Source organism: Rhinatrema bivittatum, chromosome 12, assembly GCF_901001135.1.
Source record: "Rhinatrema bivittatum chromosome 12, aRhiBiv1.1, whole genome shotgun sequence".
Lineage (NCBI taxonomy): Eukaryota > Metazoa > Chordata > Amphibia > Gymnophiona > Rhinatrematidae > Rhinatrema > Rhinatrema bivittatum.
In genome coordinates, this window is record NC_042626.1 from 21,593,861 (window position 1) to 21,618,756 (window position 24,896).

Consider the following 24,896-nt stretch of genomic DNA (forward strand, 5'->3'; position numbering starts at 1 on the left):
ACGGTCTGGACTGATCCATGGTACTACAGGAACGAAAATTAGCAGGTAAGGAAATAATTTTCTTTTCCCTGTACATACCAGGATCAGTCCAGACCGCTGGGTTATGCCTCTCTTCCAGCAGATGGAGTCAGAGAAAAGCTCAAAAGCACCCCCAGATAAACTGGTGTGCCACCTGGATCCTTCAGTATTTCTCTGACTCCAGTAGATGAAGGATGGCATAACCTGCGGTCCTGATCCTTTGCAAAATTCTTTATTTGATTGATTAATAAGTGAAACATTCTCTGATAAACCAGTAATCCCCCAGTCTGTAGGGCAACAGCATATCTTTATCCAAAACTTTGTAACTATAGCTCGTAACATGTGACCCAAGACTCCAGTGTATTCTGCATCATGACATGTTGTGGAGGTAAAGTGTTGATGAGTTAGTGCATCTGCCAATGCTTGTAAATGCTACTCTGTTTCCCTCTCATAGATAAGTCGGATGGTAAAAGTCCTGTCAAGGAATCCCTACCAGAAGAGATGGAGAGCAGTTCAGGCAGAGGGCTGGAGCCACCTGAGTTGGAAGGTAAACCAAGACTTGCTTCTGAATTATAGAGCATTGATGAGGTCTTGGTACAGGCAAGGGGCTGGAGTCCCTAAGCTGGAAGGTAAACCACAGCTTGTTTCTGAATTATGAAATACTGGTGAGGCCTCAGTGCAAATAGATATTAGGATACAGGCAGTACTTTGCTGACTTACAAGAAGACTGGTTGCCTGGGATACTAGAATCCAATGCAGGATTATGGTGTTTTGCTGAGTATAATACAATTCCTGGCACTCTTCAGGATAGCAGGTAATGGCCCCACTTTAGAATTAGTTCCTGTCCAGACAAGTGGGTTACGCATCCCTACCAGCAGATGGAGGCGGAGAACAAAAACTTTGAGACACTGCTACATAACAGAGAGCACCACCTGCAGTCCCTCAGTATTTCTGTCTCCTGCAGATGGTAAGGTGCAAAACTGCAGTCTTGATTAAAAAAAAAAAAGTGATAGCTGAAGGTGTTGGGTACCTTTTGTGATCCATCCCTCAGATGGAACCAGGAGGTTGGTAACCCCTGTCTGTCTGAGGCCCTGATAGCCAGGGGACTGGCTCCCTCGTTGCCTTGTCCTTGGACAGGGAAGTATTCCTGTTTTTCTTCTTTTGTTGTTAAGTTTAAAAAAAAGAGAAGCAGATTAGGGGAAGTCAGGAACTTCAGTTTTTGGTGGTTCAGTAATGGGGCGCTTTCGGCAGTGGGGGCTGTCTGCGCCAGGAGCAGGAAGTGAGTTGTGAGCCTGGCCTTTTCTTTTCCTTTCACTGGGGGATCCTGTGGTTTGAAGGAGGTCTGCCGCACGCCGTTTGGCGTGCGCAGGGCTTTTTTTTTTTTTTTTTTTTTTTTTAACTTCACACTGCTGCTTGTGCCTCGTGGGGAATGGTGCCAAAGTTCTGGTCTGTGAGGCTCAGTATATGTTCCCTCTGTACTGGCTACACGTCAGGGGAGTAGGGAACCCTTTGCAAGTGCAGCTGGTGAAAGAAGGGGCCCTAGATTGTTGGGAGCTGCAGCTGTGGTCCCAGGGGGATCAAATTCAATAGCTGGGCTGGCTCTCAGCTGTGGATCAGACTCCTGCAGAGGATCAGGATGGAGGAGGATCTAGTGGCATTTCCTCTGGAGTTTGTCCTACTCCTTCATAAGGCCTTTCAAGCGAGAAAGGGAATAGGAGGGAAGTGTCCCAGAGAAGGGTACCCAGGTCGCTCTGCTTGTTATGGCATCTGAGTCTTGGTCGAACAGGGGCCGAGAGTGATCCCAGAGATTTGGTCAACTCTGACCCACAGGAGGATTCTGCGGACTCGGATGCTGGTGCAGATGTGGACCCGAATGCCAATCCTGATGCGAATAAGGATGACCATGATCCAGATGAGGTGCCGGTGATGGAGGATGATGACCCCAGAGTTGATCCACTGCCTAAGAAGATCCGTAAGCTGGTAAACCGGGAGTAGGACTTCCCAGAGGTGGGCTTGAAAGTCGACCGGGCAATGGTGTAACTGTACCTGTTGATGGAAGAGACGCTGGATCTAAGGGTTCCAAAAGTGGATGCAGCAGTGTCCGCCCTTACCAAAAAGACAGCCATTCCGGTGACATGTTCAGCCTGTCCGAAGTATGTGCAGGACCGTAAATTGGAGATTCAGTTGAAATGGATGTTTGAGGTTTCTGCTTTGAGCCTGAGGGTGGTGATCTGTGGCAATATGATGCAGAGGGCTTGTTTGTGCTGGGTTCAAAAAGCTCAGGAGCAGGCTTCAACCAGGGGGGGGGGTTCAGCTCCATGCAGTCTGCACGGCTGGAAGCTGGAGTGGCTTATGTGGCAGATGCAGCGTATGACTTGGTGCATACCTTGGCCAGGAGCATGGTCTCGGCGGTGATGGCCCGCAGGCTTTTATGGTTGCGCAATTGGTTGGCTGATGTGGTCCAAGACTCATTTGTGTAATCTCCCTTTTCAAGGGAAGTTTTTGTTTGGGAAGGATTTGGATCAGTTGATGAAGTCTTTGTGGGAGTCCAAAGGAAATAAGTTGTCTGTAGATAAGAGGGGTGGCAAGAAGGTTTTCCCTCCCTGGTCCCGTTTTCGGGATACGAGGTGGTTTTGTTCAGGCAAGACTTCCTCAGCTTTGGGGCTGAAGCGGTCTTTGGATAGACAGTAGCTCTTTCGGGATGTCCGCAGATCTTCCAGGACTGTCGCCAGTCAAGGCACTGGAGGAGGAAAGTCAGCACAATGAAGCCAGGTATGCCCTTCTCTCCATGGAATTGGGGGGGGGGGGGGGGGGGGGGGCAGGTTGGCCCGCTCTTATGAGGGATGGGCCAAGATTACCACGAATCAGTGGGTCCTAGAAGTGGTAAGAGACAGCTACGCATTAGAATTTTTGCGCCCTGTCAGGGAGGCCTTTCTAGAGTCCCACTGCTTGTCTCGAAGCAAATGGGAAGCAGTAAAGAGGACTCTACAGAGGCTACAACAATTAGATGCCATGGTTTCAGTCCCTCTGTCTGAGCAGGGACAGGGGAGGTACTCCATTTATTTCGTGGTTCCAAAAAAGGAGAGCACCTTCTGGCCCATTCTGGATTTGCAAAAGGTGAATGTAGCCTTAAGGGTGCTGCATTTCCATATAGAGATGTTGCGCACAGTTATAGCAGCTGTCCGCAGAGGAGTTTTTGGCGTCGTTGGACCTAACTGAGACCTACCTCTATATAGCCTTTCGAAGAGATCATCAGAAGTTTCTACGGTTCACGGTGCTGGGTCAGCATTTTCAGTTTTGGGCTCTTCCTTTCGGATTAACCACGGTGCTCTGCACCTTCATGAAAGTGGTGGTAGCAGTAGCCTTGAGACGAGAGGGGATTTTGGTACATTCATATCTGGATGATTGGCTCATTTGGGCAAAGACTGAAGAAGAATGCAGTCAATCCATCCAGCAAGAGAAGAACAGATTGAGTTCATTGGGTTGGAGGATAAATGCGGCGAAGGGTCATTTCATGCCGACCCAGTTGGAGTATCTGGGAGCGCAGTTCGATACCTAGAAAGGCAGGGTGTTGCTACCTAGAAACAAAATGTTGAAGTTGCAGGCGCAGGTGAAGCATCTGCTCAGTCTGCCAGTGCCAAAGGCCTGGAATTATTTGCAGGTCCTGGGTTCCATGGCTACCACATTGGATTTAGTTCCATGGGCCTTTGCTCAAATGCAACCTTTGCAGAAGGCGCTCTTGTCCAGATGGAATCCATTGTAAGAAGAATATCACCTTCCTTTAGCTCTTCTAGGAGAATGCAGGTCCAGTCTCTTGCGGTGGCTCTTCCATCATAACGTGGAGAAGGGAGTGAATCTGGAGGCCCCAGATTTAGGTGGTAGTGACCACAGACGCCAGTCTCAAGGGTTGGGGGGGCGGTGTGCATGGGACAATCTGCCCAAGGTCTTTGGTCGTCAGCGGAAGCATCCTGGTCGAACAGCCACCTGGAGACAAGGGCAGTTTGCAGGGCCCTGGAGGCCTTTCTACTTTGGATCAAGGGCCAGATGGTGAGAATCTTTTCGGACAATGTGACGACGGCATACATCAGTCATCAAAGGGGGAACAAAGAGTCACGGAGTGGTTCTGGAGGCCCAGCAGTTGTTTGGGTGGAACTGCATCTCATGGGCGTAGCTGCATCTCATGTCGCAGGCATGGCCAGTGTGCAGGTGGACTTCCTCAGCAGACAGCAGCTAGATCCCGGGGGAATGAGTTATCCCCGGAGACCTGGAATTGCCTATGTGCCAGATGGTGCATTCCTCAGTTGGATCTAATGATAACGAGGGCCAATGCGAAGGTAGCGATTTTTCAGTCGCAGAAGAGAAGCCGGGGTAGAGGAGCTTGGGTGTTCTAGTGTGCCTGTGGCCAACGGGAGTTCTTCTGTACATGTTTCCTCCTTGGCTACTCATCTGTCGAGTCTTGCGGTGCATAGAGGCACATCAAGGGAAGGTGGTTCTGGTGGCACGGGAATGGCCGCATCATCCGTATTTTGTGGATCTGGTGTATCTCGTGATGGGTGCGAAGAAAGGAGATTAAGCTCAAAAGCCACAATCTCTCGTTGGTTGAAGGAAACTATTTCCTAAGCTTATCTTTGTAAAGGTCGCATAGTTCTGGTTGGTTTGCAAGCGCATTCTACAAGAGCGCAGGCAGCTTTCTGGGTGGAGTGTCAGTGTCTCAGGAGATATGTAGGGTGGCAGCGTGGTCAACGTTTCATACTTTCACCAAGCATTATCGGTTGGATGTTCGGGCATAGGATGATGTGACTCTTGGTGGGTGGTTCTGTGCATGGGTCTTCCAGAATTCCCCCCCCCCCCCCCCAGTCTAGAGGTGCTTGGGTTCATCCCACTTGTCTGGACTGATCTGGGTATGAACAGGAAAGGAAAATTTTCGTACCTGATAATTTTCATTCCTGTAATACCACAGATCAGTCCAGAGACCCGCCCCTGTTTTGCTGCCAAAAGACTGAATGTCCTGATACTAATTGCAGAAGGTTTACAAACTGTGAATAAGTTCTTGAATGAGTTTAGTGGTTCAGTGTTTTTTTGTTACGGAAGTAGGGAAGGATCCAGGTCAAGGGGTGATTTGACTGTTTTTTTCTGAAAAGGGGGATGGACTGTACTCTTTTTAGCTTAGGTACAAGTCAATACTGAGGGACTGCAGGTGGCACTCTTAAATAAGTGCCTCAAAGTTTTGTTCTCTGCCTCCATCTGCTGCTAGGGATGCCTAACCCACGTGTCTGGACTGATCTGTGGTATTACAGGGATGAAAATTAGCAGGTAAGAACCAATTTTCCTTTTATGTTCATGGTTTGAGTGAGAATAAAATACATTGTCATGTGGTGTGATCACATCACTAACCCACTTTCTCCATGGATAACCAGGAAAGTATGTTACACATCTGAGTGACATCAACTAATAATACAGAGAGCAAAGGTGCCCTAGTTCTAGAGTAAAAGCTTTGTGTCACTGAGCATGTGAGGTCATGTCGATCTTTCTTTCTTCTGTGGAGCAGACAGGATGTGTTCCCACAATGCTGTAATTACTTGTGAGGTTCCTTCAAGATACACGGTTTTTTCTTCTCATTCTGTTAAAACGTCTTCATCTTTCTGCTAAAATTGCCCAGTATAGTTTGATAAAGCTTTCTCCATGGCTCAGAAAAAGGCCTCTTGATTCAAATGGTGTGTGGACTGTGACAGTAGAATGTCCATGATGGATAAGCACAAAAGAGGCCTGTGCTTTAGGTTTGGAACATAATGTTCTGTATGTTCCCAAATGTCTGTCAAATCTCTGCGCCTGAGGAGATTAAGACTTTGGGATATTTTTCAAACCTCCTAAACTTATCCATCAAGAAACTTCCCCTGCTCTTAAACAAGAAAGCTCTGAGGAAAATCATTGGATAAACAGCTGAAGAACTCTTCAAACAAGGAACATTCCAAGTAGGAGGCACTGTTTAGTGAGGGTCACAGCCATGGAGCAACTTGCTGAGACCCTAAGATTTCTAAACAGCCAGCTCAGCCTGAGGAGTGACATCTAACCAGATCAGTCCAGACAAGAGGGTTTTGCCTCCCTTCCAGATGGAGACAGAGGAAAACTTGAAGAGTACCCCCTCTTAATCTGGTGTGCCACCTGCGTCTCTTCAGTATTTCTCTGTTTCCAGCAGATGGAGGTGGTGCAGAACCTGCGGTCCTGAACTGATCTTGAAGTTCACAAAAAAAAAAAAAAATCAAGCAGGACAACAAGGATTTGTGCAGGCGGGTGGTGCTGATCCTCCTAGTGGGTAGCTAGGTCCTGGTGGGACCATTCCCCCCCCCCCCCCGTTGGAGGTGGCTTCGGAGCTGGGGTTGGACACCCTGCCTGCTCCCTTAAACAAGTAAGGCGCCTGGGATGATTGCCAGTGGTCTGGTCCCTCCCCCTCCTTCGCACCAGCTCCAGGGAAGTTTTTTGAATTCCTCTGGATGAGTAGCTTGGCCTTTAACAAACAAACCAGGAAATCTATGCAACTGCCCTTTACTCCACAAGCGCAGTGACAGTATTTTTCTCACTGTTGCGCTTCAGGCTCTCTGGGTCCGCTCGATTTTAGGGCTTGCTCGGCGACATGCACATGCACCTGTGCGCTTCTCCCCTTTCCGGCATGCTGCGTGCAACTCTGTGTGCTGCCTGCGGGAAGCCAGCTTCACGGCTCTCCCGAGCAGGCCTGGGTTCCCGGTGCCTCTCCAGTGGGGAGGGAATATCGGAGGCGGCGGAGAGAACTTTTGGGTAAGTCCCACAGTGCGGATAAGTAGCCAACTGTGCAGGTGGATGAGGCTGGCCCATTCCCGCTGAGCACGGGAACGGCAACCATTTTGGATACATTTGCTGCCATGGCAGGGGGAGGGGATCTCCCGCCACAACTTTCTCCCCTGGATTTGAGTCCTGGGAGTCCCCAGGACTCGTTTCAAGATTTCCCCGATGATGACCCCGTTCTCCCAGTGGGGGATCCTAGGGGCCAATCTGCCTTTACCGCGGACTTTGTGCTTCCGATGCACAAAGCCTATTTAATGAACAGATCACAGCCGGGTGAGTCAGGAGCGCACAGACTGTCTGAAGACCCACCGCCCTGGAAGGATCCCCAGGTGGTCTGAGCTACAGGGGGCTGTTCAGATTTGGAAGATTCAAGGTCCCTCACCTCATGGAGATCAAGGGGGCTCGGACCCATGAGGGCACCCAGGCCCTGACTCTCCCCAGCTTCCTGCTTCCCTCATGGGGATGGATCAGGACGAGGAACCAGAGAGGTCCATTCCAGTGGAGGGTGATGACCTGAGGGTGGTTCGCTTATTTCAGAGAGATGAGCTTTACCCACTGATCCCGCATGTCCTTGCTGAGTTGGGAATTTCGCTCCCTCAGGATGTCCTGGGCCATGACACAGTGGATCCTGTTCTGACCAGGTTGCGTGGTCCAGCTAGGACTTTTCCCTTTCATCCTATGCTTCAACAGCTGATGATCCGGAAGTGGGACATTCCGAAGTCTGGCCTGCGAGTGGGGTGAGCTATAGACAAGCTCTATCCACTGCCTGAGGAGTCCCTGGAGATCTTGAAGGTTCCCAAGGTGGATGCTTCGGTGTCTGCTGTCACAAAAAGAACTATTCCAGTGGCAGGAGCATTGGCCCTTAAAGATCTCCAGGATAGGAAGCTCGAAGTCCACCTCAAGAGAATCTTCGAGGTGTCTGCACTAGGGGTGAGGGCTGCTATCTGTGACAGTCTCATGCAGTGAGCAAACCTGAGGTAGGTTCAGCAACTCTTCAGTTCTAGAGACCTTTCTCCTCAGGAGTCTGAGCAGGTGGAACTCTTGGAGGTGGCAGTAGCATATGGCGCAGATGCCTTGTATGACTTCGTCCAGGACTATGGTGTTCACAGTTTTGGTACAAAGGTTCTTGTGGCCTCGTAACTGGTTGGCTGATGTTTCCTCTAAGTCTCAGCTGGGGGCGCTCCCCTTTAAGGGAAAATTCCTGTTTGGGGACGATTTGGAGCAGCTGATAGTCTTTAGGGGACAATAAGGTGCATAAGCTTCCTGAGGACAAGCCTAGAGGGACTAGAAGTTTCCTCCCTCCCTGTTCTTGGTTTCTGGATCAGAAACGTTTGACAGAGCAGGGCATCTTCCCTGGGACAGTGGCAAACATCAGGGAGATCTCATTCCTGGTCCTACTCCTTTCAATGGTGCAGACCAGCCCACAACAGTCAACCAAGGCTCTTCTGGACCCAAATTCTCTCAATGATGAGGCCTACCCATTCCTCTGTTTATTTAATTTATTTATTTATTTATTTAATATTTTTATATACCGATAATCGTTTGGAACATCTAATCGGTTTACAGCGAACAGTAATTCAGCAAAAGGCTTTACATACAACTTAGCGAAAAACAAGGTTGAAACAAGGAATATATATAACTTGGTAGTCAGTGTAACTAAGGCTATGAGGGGAGTAATAATTACTAGGTCAACTTTAGTTTAGAATTGTTTGTGGTTACATGAGAAAATAAGAACACATCTACACATAAGACTTGGCAATCAAGGTGACATACAACATACACATAAGACTTGGCACTTGACCGCCCCCCAGGTGTATCCCAGTCAGAGTCCTCTTGGTGGATCCTTGACATATCCCAAAAGTTTGGTGTGCCAGACAACAAACAAACAAACACACACACGCGCGCGCTTTTTTGCCTTCTTCCCTTCAGACCCATGCAGAGAATATGTTAACATTTAGCAGTGTGTTAATGTAATGATTAACAGTAAACAGCAGCCTATGAGGCTCCTTCTGGGAAGAGGCTCCAAGGAAGCAGCGGGCCGGCGAGCTGCAGAGTTCCCAGGGCTTTTTATTTATTTATTTTTTTTCCAGTCTCCGATGCAGCCCCGGGCGGAGGGAGCAGCGTTTTCCCTTGACAGCAGGGCGAGCATCTCTCCTCCGTCCCACGGCCACAGCGCCCCTTTATCCTCTAAGGGCGATTTGAGCGGCAAGGGCTCTGCAAACCGAGAATGTCAGTCCGCAGAGGAGAAGAAACAAGTGCCTCTGTTCCGGTCATCTGTGGCTGGCTGTCCCTGTTTTATGAGGAATGGGTGAAAATAACGGACTAGTGGGTTCTAAACATCGTAGAACACGGCTATGCATTAGAACTTGCTCGGCCTCTTAGAGACCTGTTTCTGATTTCTCTTTGCGGGGCATCTGTAAAGAAGCAGATTGTGACTCAAACCCTCAACAGGCTGGAAGGGGTCGACAATGTGCAGGTGGATTTTCTCAGCCATCAACAACTGGACCCCGGAGGATGGGAGCTGTCCTGGGACACAATGATGCTCATCTCTCACCGATGGGGGACTCCTCATTTGGACTTATGGCAACTCAAAAGAATGCAAAGGTGCCATGTTTTTCTTCAGTCGCGGAAGGTGTAGATGTGCTAGTGCTTCCTTGGCCCCACGATGTTCTGCTCTTCGTGTTTCCTCCATGGCCTCTGGTAGGCAAGATTGAGGCGAATAGTTCACCCAGGGACGGTCATCCTAGTAGCTCCGAAGCTGCCTCTGAGACCATGGTTTGCAGACCTAGTTAACCTGGCCTTAGACCTAAGTCATCTTAGTCCTCTGCACCTAAGTCATCTTCCAAACCTGCTGCGTCAGGGTCCGGTATTTTTAGACCAGGCGGATCGCTTTTGTCTAGCAGCCTGGTTTATGAGAGGAGACAGTTGAGAAAGAAAGAGATGTTATCCTGAGGATGTTATGTCCACACTCTTACAGGTGCAAAAGACCTCTACGTCTATAACTTAGGGTGTAGAAGGTCTTCGACTCTTGGTGAAGTGAGCAAGGAGTCCTTCCTCATCAAGCCTCGGTGGCACAGATTCTTGCATTTCTACAGAAAGGCCTCAGCAAGAGGTTATCCTTTATTTCCCTCCGGGTGCAGCTAGCAGCTTAGGAATGTCTTAGAGGCAAAACTGAAGGTGCGGCTTTGGAAGCACACCCTGATGTGATAGGTTTTTTCTTAGAGGGGCGAAGCACTTGAACCCTCTGCTCTGTCCTTCGTGGAGTCTTAATTTGGTGCTCCAGGTGTTATGTGAACCTCCCTTTGAGCCCCTCAAGAAATCCACCTTAAAGGATTTAACTCTCAAGATGGTATTTTTGGTGGCTATCTGCTCCGCAATGAGGGTCTCTGAGATTCAAGCCCTCTCCTGTAGGGAGCCTTTTCTACAGTTTTCTGATTCAGGGGTGTTGCTCAGAACAGTTCCCTCCTTTCTTCCAAAGGTTGTTTTCTGCCTTCCACTTAAATCAGTCAGTGGAACTCCCAGCCTTTCTGATTTTTGATCAGGATACTCCTCATGCTAGAGAATTGAAGTCTTTTGCGTTACCTCAAGGTCACCAATGCCTTTTGGGTTTCAAATCTTTTTTGTTCTGTAGCGTGGTGCTAATAAAGGGCATAAAGCATCTAAAGCTACCATTGTTCGCTGGTTGAAAGAGGCTATCACTTCCGCTTATATTTGCTGCGGACGGTCTGTTCCGGACCGTTTAAAAGCTCATTCGATCCGGTCGCATGCTGCTTCCTGGGCAGAGAGCCAGTTGGTATTGCTGCAAGAAATCTGCAGAGCGGTGACTTGGAAGTCTCTGCACACTTTTGCTAGACACTTTCGTTTGGACGTCCAGGCATCTAATGTCAACTGTTTTGGGAGCAGTGTCATTCGAGTGGGACTCTGCAGATCCCACCCCAGTTAGGGAAGCTTTGGTACATCCCAGCAGTCTGGACTGATCCGGGTACGTACAGGGAAAGGAAAATTGGTTCTTACCTGCTAATTTTCGTTCCTGTACCACAGATCAGTCCAAATGCCCGCCCATTTGGGGGGAGTGAGAGTCCACTCGTTTCGATTCACAGCATTTTCTGTTTGATCTCCTAGGTGCTGCAGAAGATTACAGATTATATCTCATAAGTACATAGTTTGTGTGGTTTCTTCTTGTCCTTGCTTTATCTGACCCGTTGTTTAAGCTGGTTATTCTGCTTTGGTAAAGTTAATACTGAAGAGACGCAGGTGGCACACCAGATTGAGAGGGGTGCTCTTCAAGTTTTCCTCTGTCTCCATCTGCTGGAAGGGAGGCAAAACCCAGCAGTCTGGACTGATCCGTGGTACAACAGGAAAGAAAATTAGCAGGTAAGAACCAGTTTCCTTTTCACAGCTTAAGACCAGCTTAAGACCATTTTCAGTACCCACTTTAGTTCTTGGTTTGCTATGGGTCACTGACATATCTGTGACAGGCATTTGCTAGCTAGCTTCCCTGCTGAGAACTCTGCTGAAAATAATGGTAAACTGTGTAAGGCTTTTTAACTCCCTCCCTCCCTCCCTCCCTGTTAGTTGAGGGGGGTGGGGGAAAAGGGGATTGCACTTAAAGTTGGACACTGTAAAGCCTAGCATTGCTAACTTTCTGTAATAACTGGCTTGTATTTTTTCTTATAGAATCTGTGAATGAGAAGACTCCTGATATTCCAGAAGAAAAACGGAAAACTGAGTTATAACCAATTCTGACCGCCTTCCCACCACCTATTTATTAACATTACTTTTTTGTAATGGACCTGGCAGAGCACGCCAGATGGGCGGACATACAATGCAGCAGAGATGTACATTTCTTACCTGTGCATTTCACTGATACTTGTAGGTTGTCGTTTTTTTTTTTTTTGTTTTTTTTTTTTGGGGGGGGGGGGTGTCTGTTCTTTCCGCGCCACCACCCCTCCTGCCCTTCATTTTATGGTGGTTGAGCACTGCTCAGTAAAGTGAAACCACTTTTTGATGTGCGGGATGGCATTGGTGCAATGTTCTACTGATCCTCCACCAAATAAACCTTTTTCTTGTGCTGCTGGGGGGGAGGCCCCCCCCCCTCATCAGTGGAATTTACTGCTTTTACTGTCTCTGTCCCACAAATGTTTTGTAATCCTTTGTGAGCTTGACACAAAAAGCTGCTAAATTTAGGAGTGTCTCATGTTTTGTTTTTCACTTTTCCATAAATGTGCTGCTGAAAATCTTATAATCCTCTTGTTCACTTTCCCTCTGACTCTTAATTCCTATTCCGTCCTATTTCATTTCTTCTTAGTGCAGATGATAAAATACCACTTTGATGCAATTACAGGATTTGTAGTTAACTTGTCAAGAGTTTGAAGACAAAAAGATAGAGAAATTGCTATACAAAACACTAAAAAGGAAAGCACCTAAACATAGTAGGTTTCTGTTTCATATTCATCCACTGGATATTGCCCCATACCTCTGTAAGAGGAGAGAAGAAGCAGAGCATGGAGAGGAGAACCCTGAAAATTGTTCTTACCTTTTATCACACATACTTGGTGGTCTCACCTGTACATTTTAGACCAGGGGTAGGCAGCTCCAGTCCTGGAGTGCTACAATCAGGTCTGGTTATCAGGACATCCACAATGAATATGCATACAATGGAGGCAATGCATGCAAATATACCTCATGCATATTCATTGTGGATATCCTGAAAACCAGACCTGCTTTCGTAGCACTCCAAGCCCAACGTGGCCTACCCTATGCTATGCAGAGACGTAATCTCCATCCACAGTTGTGCTTCCTTGGGAAATGTCTCCTTGCTGTAATTCTGATCAGGCAGAAAAATGACTCCTGTTTAATAATCTTATCCTTGTACTTCTCCTAGGTTCCATATTTCAATGAAAAATAAAATGTGTGTACATATATATTTTCTGGAAATTAGAAGGGGGAGGGCTTCTTTTTGCGTGCAGGGATATTTTTTAAATTGCTTTATTTTCCCTTCTGTCCTTGTCTTCTGTTACATTCTGGCCCAGCATTATCTCACATCAAAGTTTATATAAAATTACACAACTTCTCCTATCCTTGATCTCTTCCTCTCTTACACAGTTGCAGGTACTTAACCTCTTCTCAGAGGACAGCGATTTTGCATCTGTTAGCTTTCTGTGCATTTGCTGTGAAGAACCTTGTGCGATCTTACTCAGATGTGTGGAATTGTTTCATGGTTGTGAGGGATCGGATTCTATCAATAAGCTTAAGTAATACCTTGATAGACTGAATTTCAGAGACTGCGGGTGCCCATAGTCCAGAGTGGATGAGGTGCAGCTTTGTGGTAATCTAATTGTGCCCCCCCATCACCACCACTCACTTTTTTTTTATTTATTTATTGTCGCAGGACCTTTGAGCCCTCAAAGTAATTGCCTTGATTTTTCTTGTGTGATCTTTTTTACTTTGCACCTATTTTGGAACCTTGCAAAACATACTGCAAGTGAACAACAGGTAGTGCCATCTTGACTTGACACCAAGATATGTTGACCTGTATAGGATTTCTTTAAAAATGTTGGTTCACTTTGCACAAGCATGCATCTCAGCTCTGATCAGATTGCAAAGAATTGGGTCAAGATTCTTCCTAGGATCATACATACACGATGCCATGGGGTCTTAGGTAAATTATGAACTGTGAGTCAATGTATTTCTTATGAAATAATTTATAGTCCCTGTGGCAGAACCTAGAGCATGCTACAGCATTTTCTACATCCATGGTCATCGACGTCTGCCAAACAAATCCTACACAGCATTTAGTGCAACACCAGGTAGCTGCTTCCCTTACACGTTTGGCCTTTGTTTATTCTCTTGAGACAACTATTTATCTTGTGAACATTCCATCTAGATAGGTAGATTGTGATATCTATAGGCCTATAAAATGCAAATTATAAAAAATTGAAACAATGTTGCACACTCAGTGACAAGATAGGAAAGAATTTCTAGCATAGGTTACTATTAATCTCTAAGGTACAGAACAAGTCTTGCATGAAATGGACCTTTGCAACATTCCCAGCCAGCTTGGGAATCCAACCCAAATATTCCACATGGCAGTGCACAGCACCTCCTCAAAGATCATGTTTTAATACTGTTCGATAGGACACTGGAAAGTCCAGTCTGCTTATTTTATCACAATTCCTGTATTAGTCTTTGTTTTGCATTATATTATAGATACTCTGAAGATTTTATGAGCCCTGAAAGCTTTCTGTTTCATTATAGCTGCCCTATTATTTCTCTCTGATCTCTAGCAACAGTAGTTAGGTATTGCTCTTTATGTAGTGATTTAGGAGCTATGGACTATAGAAGGAATTACGGAATTTGTCTATGGGGAAAGTGCCTTGCACTATGAATATGCTCATTGCGGTCACAAGCCATACACTGGGTGGATAAAGTCTTCACATTCCATTCACATATATAAGACCATCTTCTTTAAAGGTGAATTGGAATTAAGCATGGAACTATGTAAGGTGCTTTTTGTTAGACCTCCAGGCCACCTTGCTGCGGCTGCTTACTATGCATCTAAATACTTTGAGACTGACTCTTGGGGTTTTTTGTATAGCTAATCAATGGAATGATAGATTCCGTAATTGTTTTATCAGCTGCATTGGAGATGAAGGGGTTAAATGGTTCCCTGGTTTCTAGATCTGAAGTAATCATTTACTCTGCTACTACTTGGCACTTCTGCTTTGGCTCTAGTTCTTTTCTTATAAACATATGCTTTTTTTGGTGCACTTGAACTTCTAGGGAAAACTAGTGTTAGATCAGATCTCAAATCCTGCTTTCTGTCATTCACAATCTAATTTAATTTTGTTTTGCAACAGCTGCTCTACTTTTCTTTCAGTGAAATGAACCATTCTGCTGCTGCAGTGAATTAGCTCCTGGGTGTAGTGCAAGATAAAGGTTTTTATACTTCCGTGTCAGGCTCTTGGCACTCCCAGCCTGGGCATGTAGTGTTTGCCTTACCCCACACCAATTTGTGGTGTTGTTTACACATGCGTTTGCACATTGTGTAAATAATGTTCCCTGTACATACCAGGATCAGTCCAGACTGCTAGGTTATGCCTCCCTTCCAGCAGATGGAGTCAGAGAAAAAAGCTGAAGGCACCCCCTGATAACGCACTGTGCCACCTGCGATCCCTCAGTATTTCTCTGTCTCCAGCAGATGAAGGATGGCATAACCTGTGATCCTGATCCTTTTACAAATTTTGGTCTTTCATTAGTGTGAGGGATTATTCTTTGTATCCCTAGTTACCTTTGGCTAGATCAACTGTTACTTTAAAAAAAAAAAATAGAGGAAGTAGTGTTCATGTTTAATAAGGTCAGTCAGCAAGCAGTCGGCTGCAGACCTCCCAAGGGGGGGAGGGGGGTGGTCTTCCCCCACTTGGTAGCAGGCAAGGCTGGGCCGAGTTCCCTACAGCCTAATTTCCCGGAGAATTTTGGTGCCTCAGCCCGGTGAGTAGGGGAGGTTTACGGGTGGGCTGGTCCCTCCCCCCTAATGATACAGAGAAGCTTCATGCCTCTGTTAAGAGCCCAGGGATGTCATTCCCCTGGTTTGCTGGCTTTAAAAGATTAAAGTTAAAAAAAAAAAAAAAAAAGCATTTAAAAGTTTTTAAATATAGCCAGTTGTAATCTCCTGGGTCTCCGGAGGGAGTAATCGCTTACCCGGCGAATATTTCTGTGGCAGCTTGGACGGCCATGCCGCAGGGAGTGTGCTGTTCCACCTGTGGAGAGCCGGCAGCGCGGCTCTCCCGCAAGGGACTTTGCTCGCATTGCATCCATGGGGGAGGAAGGCCCTTCTCAGGTACCAGGTGCAGGCAAGCGGCCATCCCTTATGTGATCGCGAGGGTTAGAAAAACGTCTTCCTGCTCGCAATCAGAGGCCGTCCCTGTCCCCAAGAAACGCAGACCTGCGTCCATTTTGCCCGATTCCGGGTCTGATAATGCGCATGGATCTGGGAGAGGGGAATCCCCTCTGCGGCTTACTCCTCATAATTTAAGCCCTGAAAGGCCTCGCGGTTTGGGTGTTGACTCTCCACCTCGACCAGTCTTGCCTCCGGGGGAGCCCTTAAAGTGGCAGCACCCCTTTTCTTCTCAATTTGTGTTATTGTTGCATAAAGCTTACATGGAGGCTGAGGCAGATTGGAATTTGCAGGAGCTTCCACCTGCAAAGCTTCCTAGCCTGCAGGGGGTACAGCGGCCCCTAGAGTCCAGCCACCTTGTACAGTTCCTGATGCTGTGGTGCTGCCATCCCCTGTCCAGCCAGATCCCGATCCTCCCACGGGCGATGATGACAATTCCGCCCCGGTTGACGGGGATGACCTGTGAGTGCTCTGGTTATTTTGCAGGGAGGAGCTGGACCTCTTGATCCCTTATGTGCTCGCAGAACTTGATATTCAGGCGCCGCAGCCCGTGGCAGAGCCTTCCTCGGAGGATCCGGTCTTGTCAGGTCTTCGTGCCCACCCCTTTAAAACCTTCCCTTTTCATTCGATGCTTTTGCAGCTTATGACTTGGGAATGGGATGCGCCTGAAGCCAGCCTGCGAGTTAGTCATGGAAAAGCTTTATCCACTTCCGGAAGAATCCTTGGATCTGCTTAAGATTCCTAAGGTGGACGCGGCCATCTCGGTGATCGCTAAGCGCACAACTATTCCTGTGATGGGAGCAGCAGCTCTTTTGGACCTCCAGGATAGGAAGCTGGAGGTTCTTCTCAAAAGGATTTTTGAGGTATTGGCGCTGGGCATCGGGGTGGCCGGGCGTAGTAGTCTCATGCAGAGAGCTACTCCTAGATGGGTGCAGCAGTTGCTCACAACTCAGGAGCTTCCCCTGGTGGAGGCGGAACAGGTGGACCGTATGGAGGCGGCAGTAGCTTATACGGCGGATGCTTTGTATGATCTCCTATGTACATCCTCGTGCACGATGGCCTCAGCTGTGTCAGCAAGGAGGCTTATTTGCCTTTGCAACTGGTTGTCTGACGTCTCGTCAAAGTCTCAGCTGGGTTTCTTCCCATATAAAGGAAAACTGGTGATGACTTGGAGCACCTAATTAAGGCCTCAGGGAACAATAAGGTCCTGGAGGATAAGCCAGGTCTTCTAACCCTTTCGGCTGGCTTCAGGGTCATTTTCGGGGTCAACACAGTTTTTGTATGGGTAGGGTCCCGTCCTTTCCTCCGCAACAAGTGTCTGCACGGTCCCAGTCTTGGGCTCATTACTTTTGCAGTAGATGGCCTCATGACTGAGCCTCCCAAGGATTCTCCGCAAACAAGTCTACCCAATGAAGGTGCGCTGGCCCATTCCTCCGTTCCAGAGATCGGAGGTCACCTCTCTCTTTCACGAGGAATGGGTCAAGATTACTTCGGATCAGTGGGTTCTAAACATCATAGAACACTGTTACGCTTTGGATTTTGCTCACCCACTATGGGCTCTGTTCTTGGTGTCTCCTTGCGGGTCCCGGGCAAATTAGCAGGTGGCACTCCAGACTTTGGCTCATTTGAAGGCTCTGGGGGCGATTGCACCAGTCCCGCCGGATGCGTGTTGGACCGGAAGGTACTCTATTTCATAGTACCCAAGAGGGGAGGGCTCCTTCCGTCCAATATTAGACTTAAAGAAGGTCAACAGAGCGCTTCGGGTACCTCTTTTTCGCATGGAGACATTGTGGCCGTCCACAAAGGTGAATTTTTGGCCTCTGGATCTGACGGAGGCTTACCTGCACATAGGAATCCAAGAGCGTCATCTGAGGTTTCTGCGATTCATGGTCCTGGGTGAGCATTACCAGTTTCGGGTGCTTCCATTCGGTTTGGCGATGGCTCCTCGCAAATTCACCAAGGTGATGATGGTAGTGGCAGCAGCCGTCAGACGAGAGGGGATTTTGGTCCACCCCTATTTGGACTGGCTCATTCGGACGAAGTTGGAGGATCTTTGAAACGTGGCGGTTCGGTCGGTGTTGCATCGTCTCCACTCTCTTGGATGGGTAGTCAATTTCACGAAGAGTCAGTTGGTACCTTCCCGGGTGTTACAATTCCTGGGAGCCTGTTTCGACACAGTTGTGGGCAAGGTTTTTCTTCCACAGGACAGAATGCTCAAGCTGATGTCTCAGGTGCGCCGTCTTTTGGCCCTCCCTTTGCCCAAGGTGTGGGACTATTTGCAAGTTCTTGGCTCTATGGCATCTACTCTAGAGTTGGTCCCCTGGGCGTTTGCTCATATGAGACCTTTGCAGAGGGCGCTGCTTTCCCGATGGGACCAGAAGTCTGAAGAGTTCCATTTACCCTTGCCCCTCATGGATCCCACCAGGACCAGTCTCGATTGGTGGTTAGTTCCCAATCACAGCAGGGGATGGGTTCCCAATCACTTACAGCAGGGGATGGATCTAGAGAATCCCCAGTGGATGATTGTGACTACAGATGCCAGTCTCTCCGGTTTGGGGGGGGGGGGGCAGTCTGTCAGTCACGATCTGCACAGGGGCAATGGACAGCTCAGGAGTCCAAGTGGTCCATAAATCGGTTGGAGACTAGGGCTGATTGTCTAGCGTTGCACGGTTTTCTCCTTGTTCGGCATCAGTCGGTGAGAGTTCTGTCAGACAATGCGACAACTGTGGTGTACATCAACAGACGAGGAACAAAGTCGTCCAGTCGCCACAGAGGCGGACAAGTTGATGGTCTGGGCGGAGCGCCATCTGGTCCGGTTAATGGCGTCTCACATAGCTGGAGTGGACCATGTTCAGGCAGATTTCTCAGTCGCCAGCGGCTAGACCCCCGGAAAGTGGGAACTGTCGGAGGCAATGCAGCTCGTGATTCGTCAGTGGGGAATGCCCCGTCTGGATTTGATGGCTACTCGGCTGAAAGCAAAGGCAGCTTGTTTCTTCAGTCGCAGGAGGGAGCACGAGGCGGAAGGGGTAGATGCATTGGTCCTTCCGAGGCCCCACGACGTACTACTGTTTCCTCTTTGGCCGTTGGTGGGAAAAGTCTTGAGGCAAATAGTCTCACCGGGGGCCGGTGATTCTTGTAGCTCCGGAATGGCCACGGAGGCCGTGGTTCACAGATCTGATCAACCTAGCAGTCGACCGTCTCTTGTGACTGTCACCTTCCAAATTTACTTCGACAGGGTCCAGTATTTTTCGATCAGGCGGCTCACTTTTGTCTAGCGGCTTGGCTTATGAGAGGCGGCAGTTGAGAGAAGGAGTATCCGGATGCGGTTATCTCTACTCTGCTGCACGCACGGAAGACTTCTACTTATCTCGCTTATGTTCGAGTATGGAAGGTTTTCGATTCCTGGTGCAGCGTGTTAAAGGTGTCCCCGCGTCAGGCCTCTATTGTGCACATTCTCGCTTTCTTGCAGGAAGGCCCAAAGAAGGGACTGGCGTACAGCTCACTCCGGGTTCAGGTAGCGGCGTTAGGAAGTTTAAGAGGTAAAGTTGTTGGTATGTCTCTTGCAGGACATCTGATGTGGCATGTTTTTTTGAAGGGAGCCAAACATTTACACCCGCTGGTGCGTGCAGTGTATCCTTCGTGGAGTTTGAATTTGGTTCTCTGTGGGCTCTGCGGTCCACCCTTTGAGCCTATCAAGTGGGCTACATTGAAAGATTTAACACTCAAGGCGGTGTTCCTCATGGCCATCTGTTCGGCCAGACGAATATCTGAGACTCAAGCGTTGTCCTGCAGAGAACTGTTCTTCCAGATCTCAGATTCTGGGGTTTCGCTTAGGATGGTGCCGCCTTTTCTGCCGAAAGTGATATCGGCGTTTCACGTAAACCAGTCAGTTGAGTTACCAGCTTTTCCCGATTTAGATTGGAACTCTCCTCAGACTCATGACTTGAGGAGACTGGATGTCCTCCAGATACTCCTGTGGTACTTGGAAGTGACCAACGCTTTTTGTTTGTCAGACCATCTTTTGTCTTATGGCATGGTCCTAATAAGGGATGTAAGGCTTCCAAGGCTACTATTGCCTGATGGTTGAAGGACACAATTGCTTCGGCATACATATGTCATGGCTGGCAAGTGCCAGATGGTCTTAAAGCTCATCCGATCTCAAGCGGCATCTTGGGCAGAGAGCCAGTGTGTTTCGCCGCAGGAGATTTGCAGAGCAGCTACTTGGAAATCTTTGCACACATTTGCTAAGCATTACCGTTTAGACATCCGGGCTCGGGATGTCAATTCTTTTGGCAGCAGTGTCCTTCGAGCAGGACTCTCCAGGTTCCACCCCATTTAGGTCAGCTTGGGTACATCCCAGTGGTCTAGACTGATCCTGGTATGTACAGGGAAAGGAAAATTGGTTCTTACCTGCTAATTTTTGTTCCTGTAGTTTCAAGGATCAGTCCAGATGCCCGCCCAGGGGTATAGTATTCTGGAGAGTCCGCACCATTGTTTTCTCTTTCTGCAGTGTTTTAAAGACTGAGGAAGCATTCTAATCCGTACTCAGTTCATGTACGTAGTTTTCACAGGTTATTGTTCAGTGGCATTCTCTTGATCTAGTCATTGGTTGTTTTAAATTTACTTCATTCTGCTTTGACATTGATTATACTGAGGGATCACAGATGGCACACTGGGTTATCAGGGGGTGCCTTCAGCTTTTTTTCTCTGACTTCATCTGCTGGAAGGGAGGCACATAACCCAGTGGTCTGGACTGATCCTTGGTACTACAGGAACAAAAATTAGCAGGTAAGGACCAATTTTCCTTTGCTTCCCCCCCCCCCCCCTCCCCTCCCGGTTCCTTTATTAGGTAGCACTAGTAATGCTTCAGGTTTTGCAGTGCCAGTACTGGGGCTTAGTGCAGATCCTATATGAGGTTACATCTCTCTGAATGCTAGAAATGAGGAAAGAGGAAACATGTTCAAGTCTGTTCATGCTATTATGTGAACTTCCTGTTTCTTTGGAAGTGGAGGCCAGTTTTGCTAGTGTTTTGGGATGGGGAGGAAGGCTGGTTGTCTAATTTTTCTGTTGAATTGTTCTTGTTACATATTTCTGTTCTGATGAAAAATGGTTTCAATAAAATATTTGCCTTTCTACAATTTTTTCCATGTATATCTTTTAAGGTCTGATTCACTAAGCTTCTCCCCCCCCCCCCCCCCCCCCCCCCATAGACCTAGAATGTGGGGGAGAGGAGTCTGAAATGTGCCCTTCATATCCTCCCCATCAGGTGCTGAAATTACAGGACCAGAAGTTAGTCTTGAAAACCTCTATTATGTAGTTTCCCAGGACTGTAAATCATTACTTTCTAGCCACCAAAGTCTATATGATAGCTAAGCATTATTTTGCCAAAGAAGTTAAACCTAAAAGTTTATTTTGAATACACAATTAAACACTAATTGTGAATAGGTTTGAAAGCAAGAGACTGATAGCCAATCTTGATAGCACAATTACATTTTACCTAGGTAAGATTTTTGAATCTACTTTACCTAGGTAAGATTTTTGAATCTCCGACATGGTAACTCGCCAAGTTAAGTTGATAAACCACTTATGGTCTACTCTACAGTAACACTATGAAGAACTGACTTTGTTTGTTTGATTTCCTACATGGTTATCCGCCAAGTTAAGTTTATAATTTAGTTATTGGTTACTCTATAGTTACTCTGTTAGCTAATTCTTCCTGCTCTCTTGTCCTGAATTTGCATTACCCTGTTTTATGTAACTTCCTCCTATACTTTTGGTTACCCCACGTTTTGCTGTAAACTGGTACGATAAGGTTTATCTTGAGCATTGGTATATTAAAAGATTCTAAATAAATAAAATAAATAAATACTTTGGGGGTACAGAGGAAGTACTTGGTTCCCCTTGTAACATCATTCCATTTCCTCTGCTTTAATATCTGACCTAAAAATTTAGCTTCAAGACACTAAAACAAACATGTTGGTGAAAACATACATCCTGGCATAGCACAAATTGTTTGTCCTTCCTTTTGAATCCATACCCCAATCAGTGGTCTGCATGGGATGAGGAGGTGCTACCTCTAACCTTTGCCCCCTCATCTCACCAGAGCTCACCCAGGGCAAAGGAAAAATCAGCTCAGCTAGGGTTGCCATGAACTAATTGGCCTGGGTTTTGCACAGCTCCTGCTGCTTGTTGAATTTCCACCAGGGGATGACGAGGTAGGCATAGGTTGACTTTTAAGAACATAAGCCTTTCCAGACTGGGTCAGACCAGAGGTCCATCAAGTGCAGTATCCTGTTTCCAACAGTGACCAAGCCAGGTCACAAGTGCCTGGCTGAATCCCAACAGGTTGATAGATTACAAGCTGCTTATCCCAAGAATAAGCAGCAAATTTCTGAAACTCTCCCTTAATAATGGCTAATGGACTTTTCTTCCAGGAACTTGTCCAAACCTTTTTTTAAATGCAGCTAAACTAATATCTTCTACCCTTTCCTCTGGCAACAAATTCCAGAGCTTAAATAGGGGTTGAGAAAAAAAAGTTCTCTTATTAGTTTTAAATGTCTTATCTAGTAATTTCATTGTCTCCCCCTGGTCTTTGTACTTTTAGAAACATTTACTCATTCGTTTTTATTGAAACTTCTGTTACTTTAGTATCCTTTTGAAGATACCGCCCTCCAAAGCAATCACTGGAACGATGGTCTGTTTTTCCCCCATGTTCTAGTTTAAAAGCTGCTCTTTTTTCTTTTTAAAAGTTAATGGCTGCAGCCTGGTTCCACCCTGGTTAAAATAGAGCAGTCTTTCAGAAGAGGCTCCCCCCTTCCCTAAAATGCTGGGCTTTCTTCCCTGTATCATCTCATTCATGCAGTGAGACTCTGGAAATGTCGGTCCTGGCCTGCCTCGCTGCTTGGATCAGGGAGCATTTCTGAGAATGCTACCGTGCAGGTTCTAGATTTCAACTTTCTACCTAAAAGCCATTTGGCTTTTAGGACCTCCCTCACCAACTTTCCCATGTTGTTAGTGTCCACATGTACCATGACAGCTGGCTCTTCACTAGCACTCTCTAAACTCCTATCTAGGTGACACACAAGGTCCACCAGTTTCACACCAGGCAGGCAAGTTCCTAAGCCATCTTTTATCCACCAGCCACCCAACCATCTACATTCCAAATGATTACATCAACAACTATGATGGCTGACCTAACCCTTCCCTCTTGGTCACAAGACCTTGCAGACTCATCCTGCGTGTGAGAAGAAAATATATCAGTTGGAGAGTATGAGATGCTATCCGCATTTGAGAGCACTCGTCCAATATCACTCACTCCCTTATGTGTTCCATTCCTATTGGTCTGTGCAAAGCCCTCAGATGGACGTCCGCCATATCTCTACTTGCAGATTCTGCAGCAGAGAGATTTCAATCCACAGTTGCCAGATTAAAATCTCCACCTCTCTTCTTTCTCATGGTTTGGATGTCTTGGATTAGGTCTCTGTCTATTTCTTCTGTTTGAGATGGAGACCTATAGCTCAAACCAGTGTAAATGAAAGCATCTTTTTATGTTAAAAAAAAAAAGCTGCTCTTTCCCCTTTTGTCATATCGGTCCATTCCTAACATAGCTTTACATGGCCCCTAGATATACTGATCAAGTCTCTCTGCCATTGGACCTGCAGATGTGGAATTTTTATTGTTCAGACTAAATGACCAGTTGTAGTCATAGCTTCCCCCCCCCCCCCCCTCAGCTGGCTGTTCTTCCTGGTTCTTTTCTGCCTTTTTGCTGAATGATTTCTTAATGAAACCTCCTACTTCCTCTATTTGTTGGGGATGACATTCCAATTCCACTGGCTTCCTTCTGCATAGGTGTAGACATGGTCTGCCATTTGCTCTGAGCCTAGCTTTTTTTTTTCTCACCTCTATTGCTGGAGCTTGAGTCTTGTTGTTTATCACGCCTGACTAGTCAGTCTGCTTTCCTCTTTTGCCTTCCAATATTAAGAGCTAATCTGTAACCAAAACTTCTGCATACATACCCAGTCTTTTCCCTTTTGACCAGCTTGTCTACCAGTCTTCAACTTTTTGTCTCATATACTCTTTCATTTGAGATAATATTCTTCTACATAATCTTTTAGAACACTATGCTTCAGATAGGTGTAGTTTGTGTAGGATTTCTCAAATAAAAAACATGGGCTTCTGGTTGTGTATGCTTTTTCCTAATTTTTTTTTTTTTATATCTGTTAAGTCCAGCTTTTGTAATTTTAAAAATCTAAATATTTTTATTTGCTCTAGTTCCATTCCTTTACCATGGGATAAATAATACTCCTTTTTATAGTATTAGTATTTTTTTTGTTTAATTCTTTTATGGTTTATCAAATTATTTAATAGACCTTATAAGTAATTATCATTCTTTCCTTGCTCAGGGCTACCGCTGTGAACAAAAAGTAGCAGGTTTGGGTAAGCAGCAATCAAGAAAAGGGGGAAAGTTTTTTTATTTATTTATAAAGTTTCGATGGTGGTGGCCTAGTCCACAATCACCCTCTTCTTGTTGATATTTATGCCTTCTGCCAGAGTACTCTACTACCGAATCATAACAACACTTGAACCAGGTTTATGCTCATACAGGTGTTGATGGATAAAGTTGGAGCTGCTATGCAACTCTAGAATGGAAGCTGCTTGTACCAGTCTGATCCCCAACGTTACTAGGTAATCATGAAAGAACAAGCACAATTTACCAGAAAAAGAAGCCCAAAACATGAGATTAAAACTACTTTTATTAGAAGGTATTTACATGCAGAAAATGTTACAAAATACTCTTGTGAGTGTAATGGAGAAAATATAGTGGCTTGTACTAGTATTTAAGTCCCTAAACTGTCCAACAGATTGTTGTGGATTATAAAACACTACCCAGATTATACCAGACAGTATGTGCTAAAAGTAAATTATCAAACTCACAATTTATTATTCAGTAATGACTTTGATCTGGCCCCCCTTCCATGCAGGCCATTTGTATAGCTGAGTGATGCACCACTACTATACTCCTTTAAAGTGGGGGAAAAAACCCCACAACGGTCCCTCATTCCCCTTCCAAGCACATATCTGGCCCCCTACACAGTCATTCCCTCACACCCCACAAAAGGATATGACTGGCCCCCTCATGCACATTCCTCCCCAGCATGTCTGG

At 46.7% G+C, this 24,896-nt stretch overlaps 1 protein-coding gene across 4 annotated transcripts in view; it reads left to right on the forward strand.

Annotated features, from left to right (window-relative positions):
- The window catches only part of HYOU1 (hypoxia up-regulated 1), a 68,724-nt gene extending 53,206 nt beyond the window's left edge, over window positions 1–15,518 (forward strand). For 3 of the 4 annotated variants that reach the window (XM_029572368.1, XM_029572366.1, XM_029572367.1), the window contains exons 24-25: window positions 473–565; window positions 11,515–15,518. In XM_029572368.1, coding sequence (XP_029428228.1) covers window positions 473–565; window positions 11,515–11,573 — 152 coding nt within the window. In that variant the 3' untranslated portion in view covers window positions 11,574–15,518. Of the gene's footprint in view, window positions 1–472; window positions 648–11,514 lie in introns of all 4 variants that reach the window. The other variant, XR_003852089.1, reaches the window with a different exon arrangement.
- Window positions 15,519–24,896: the final 9,378 nt, after the last annotated feature.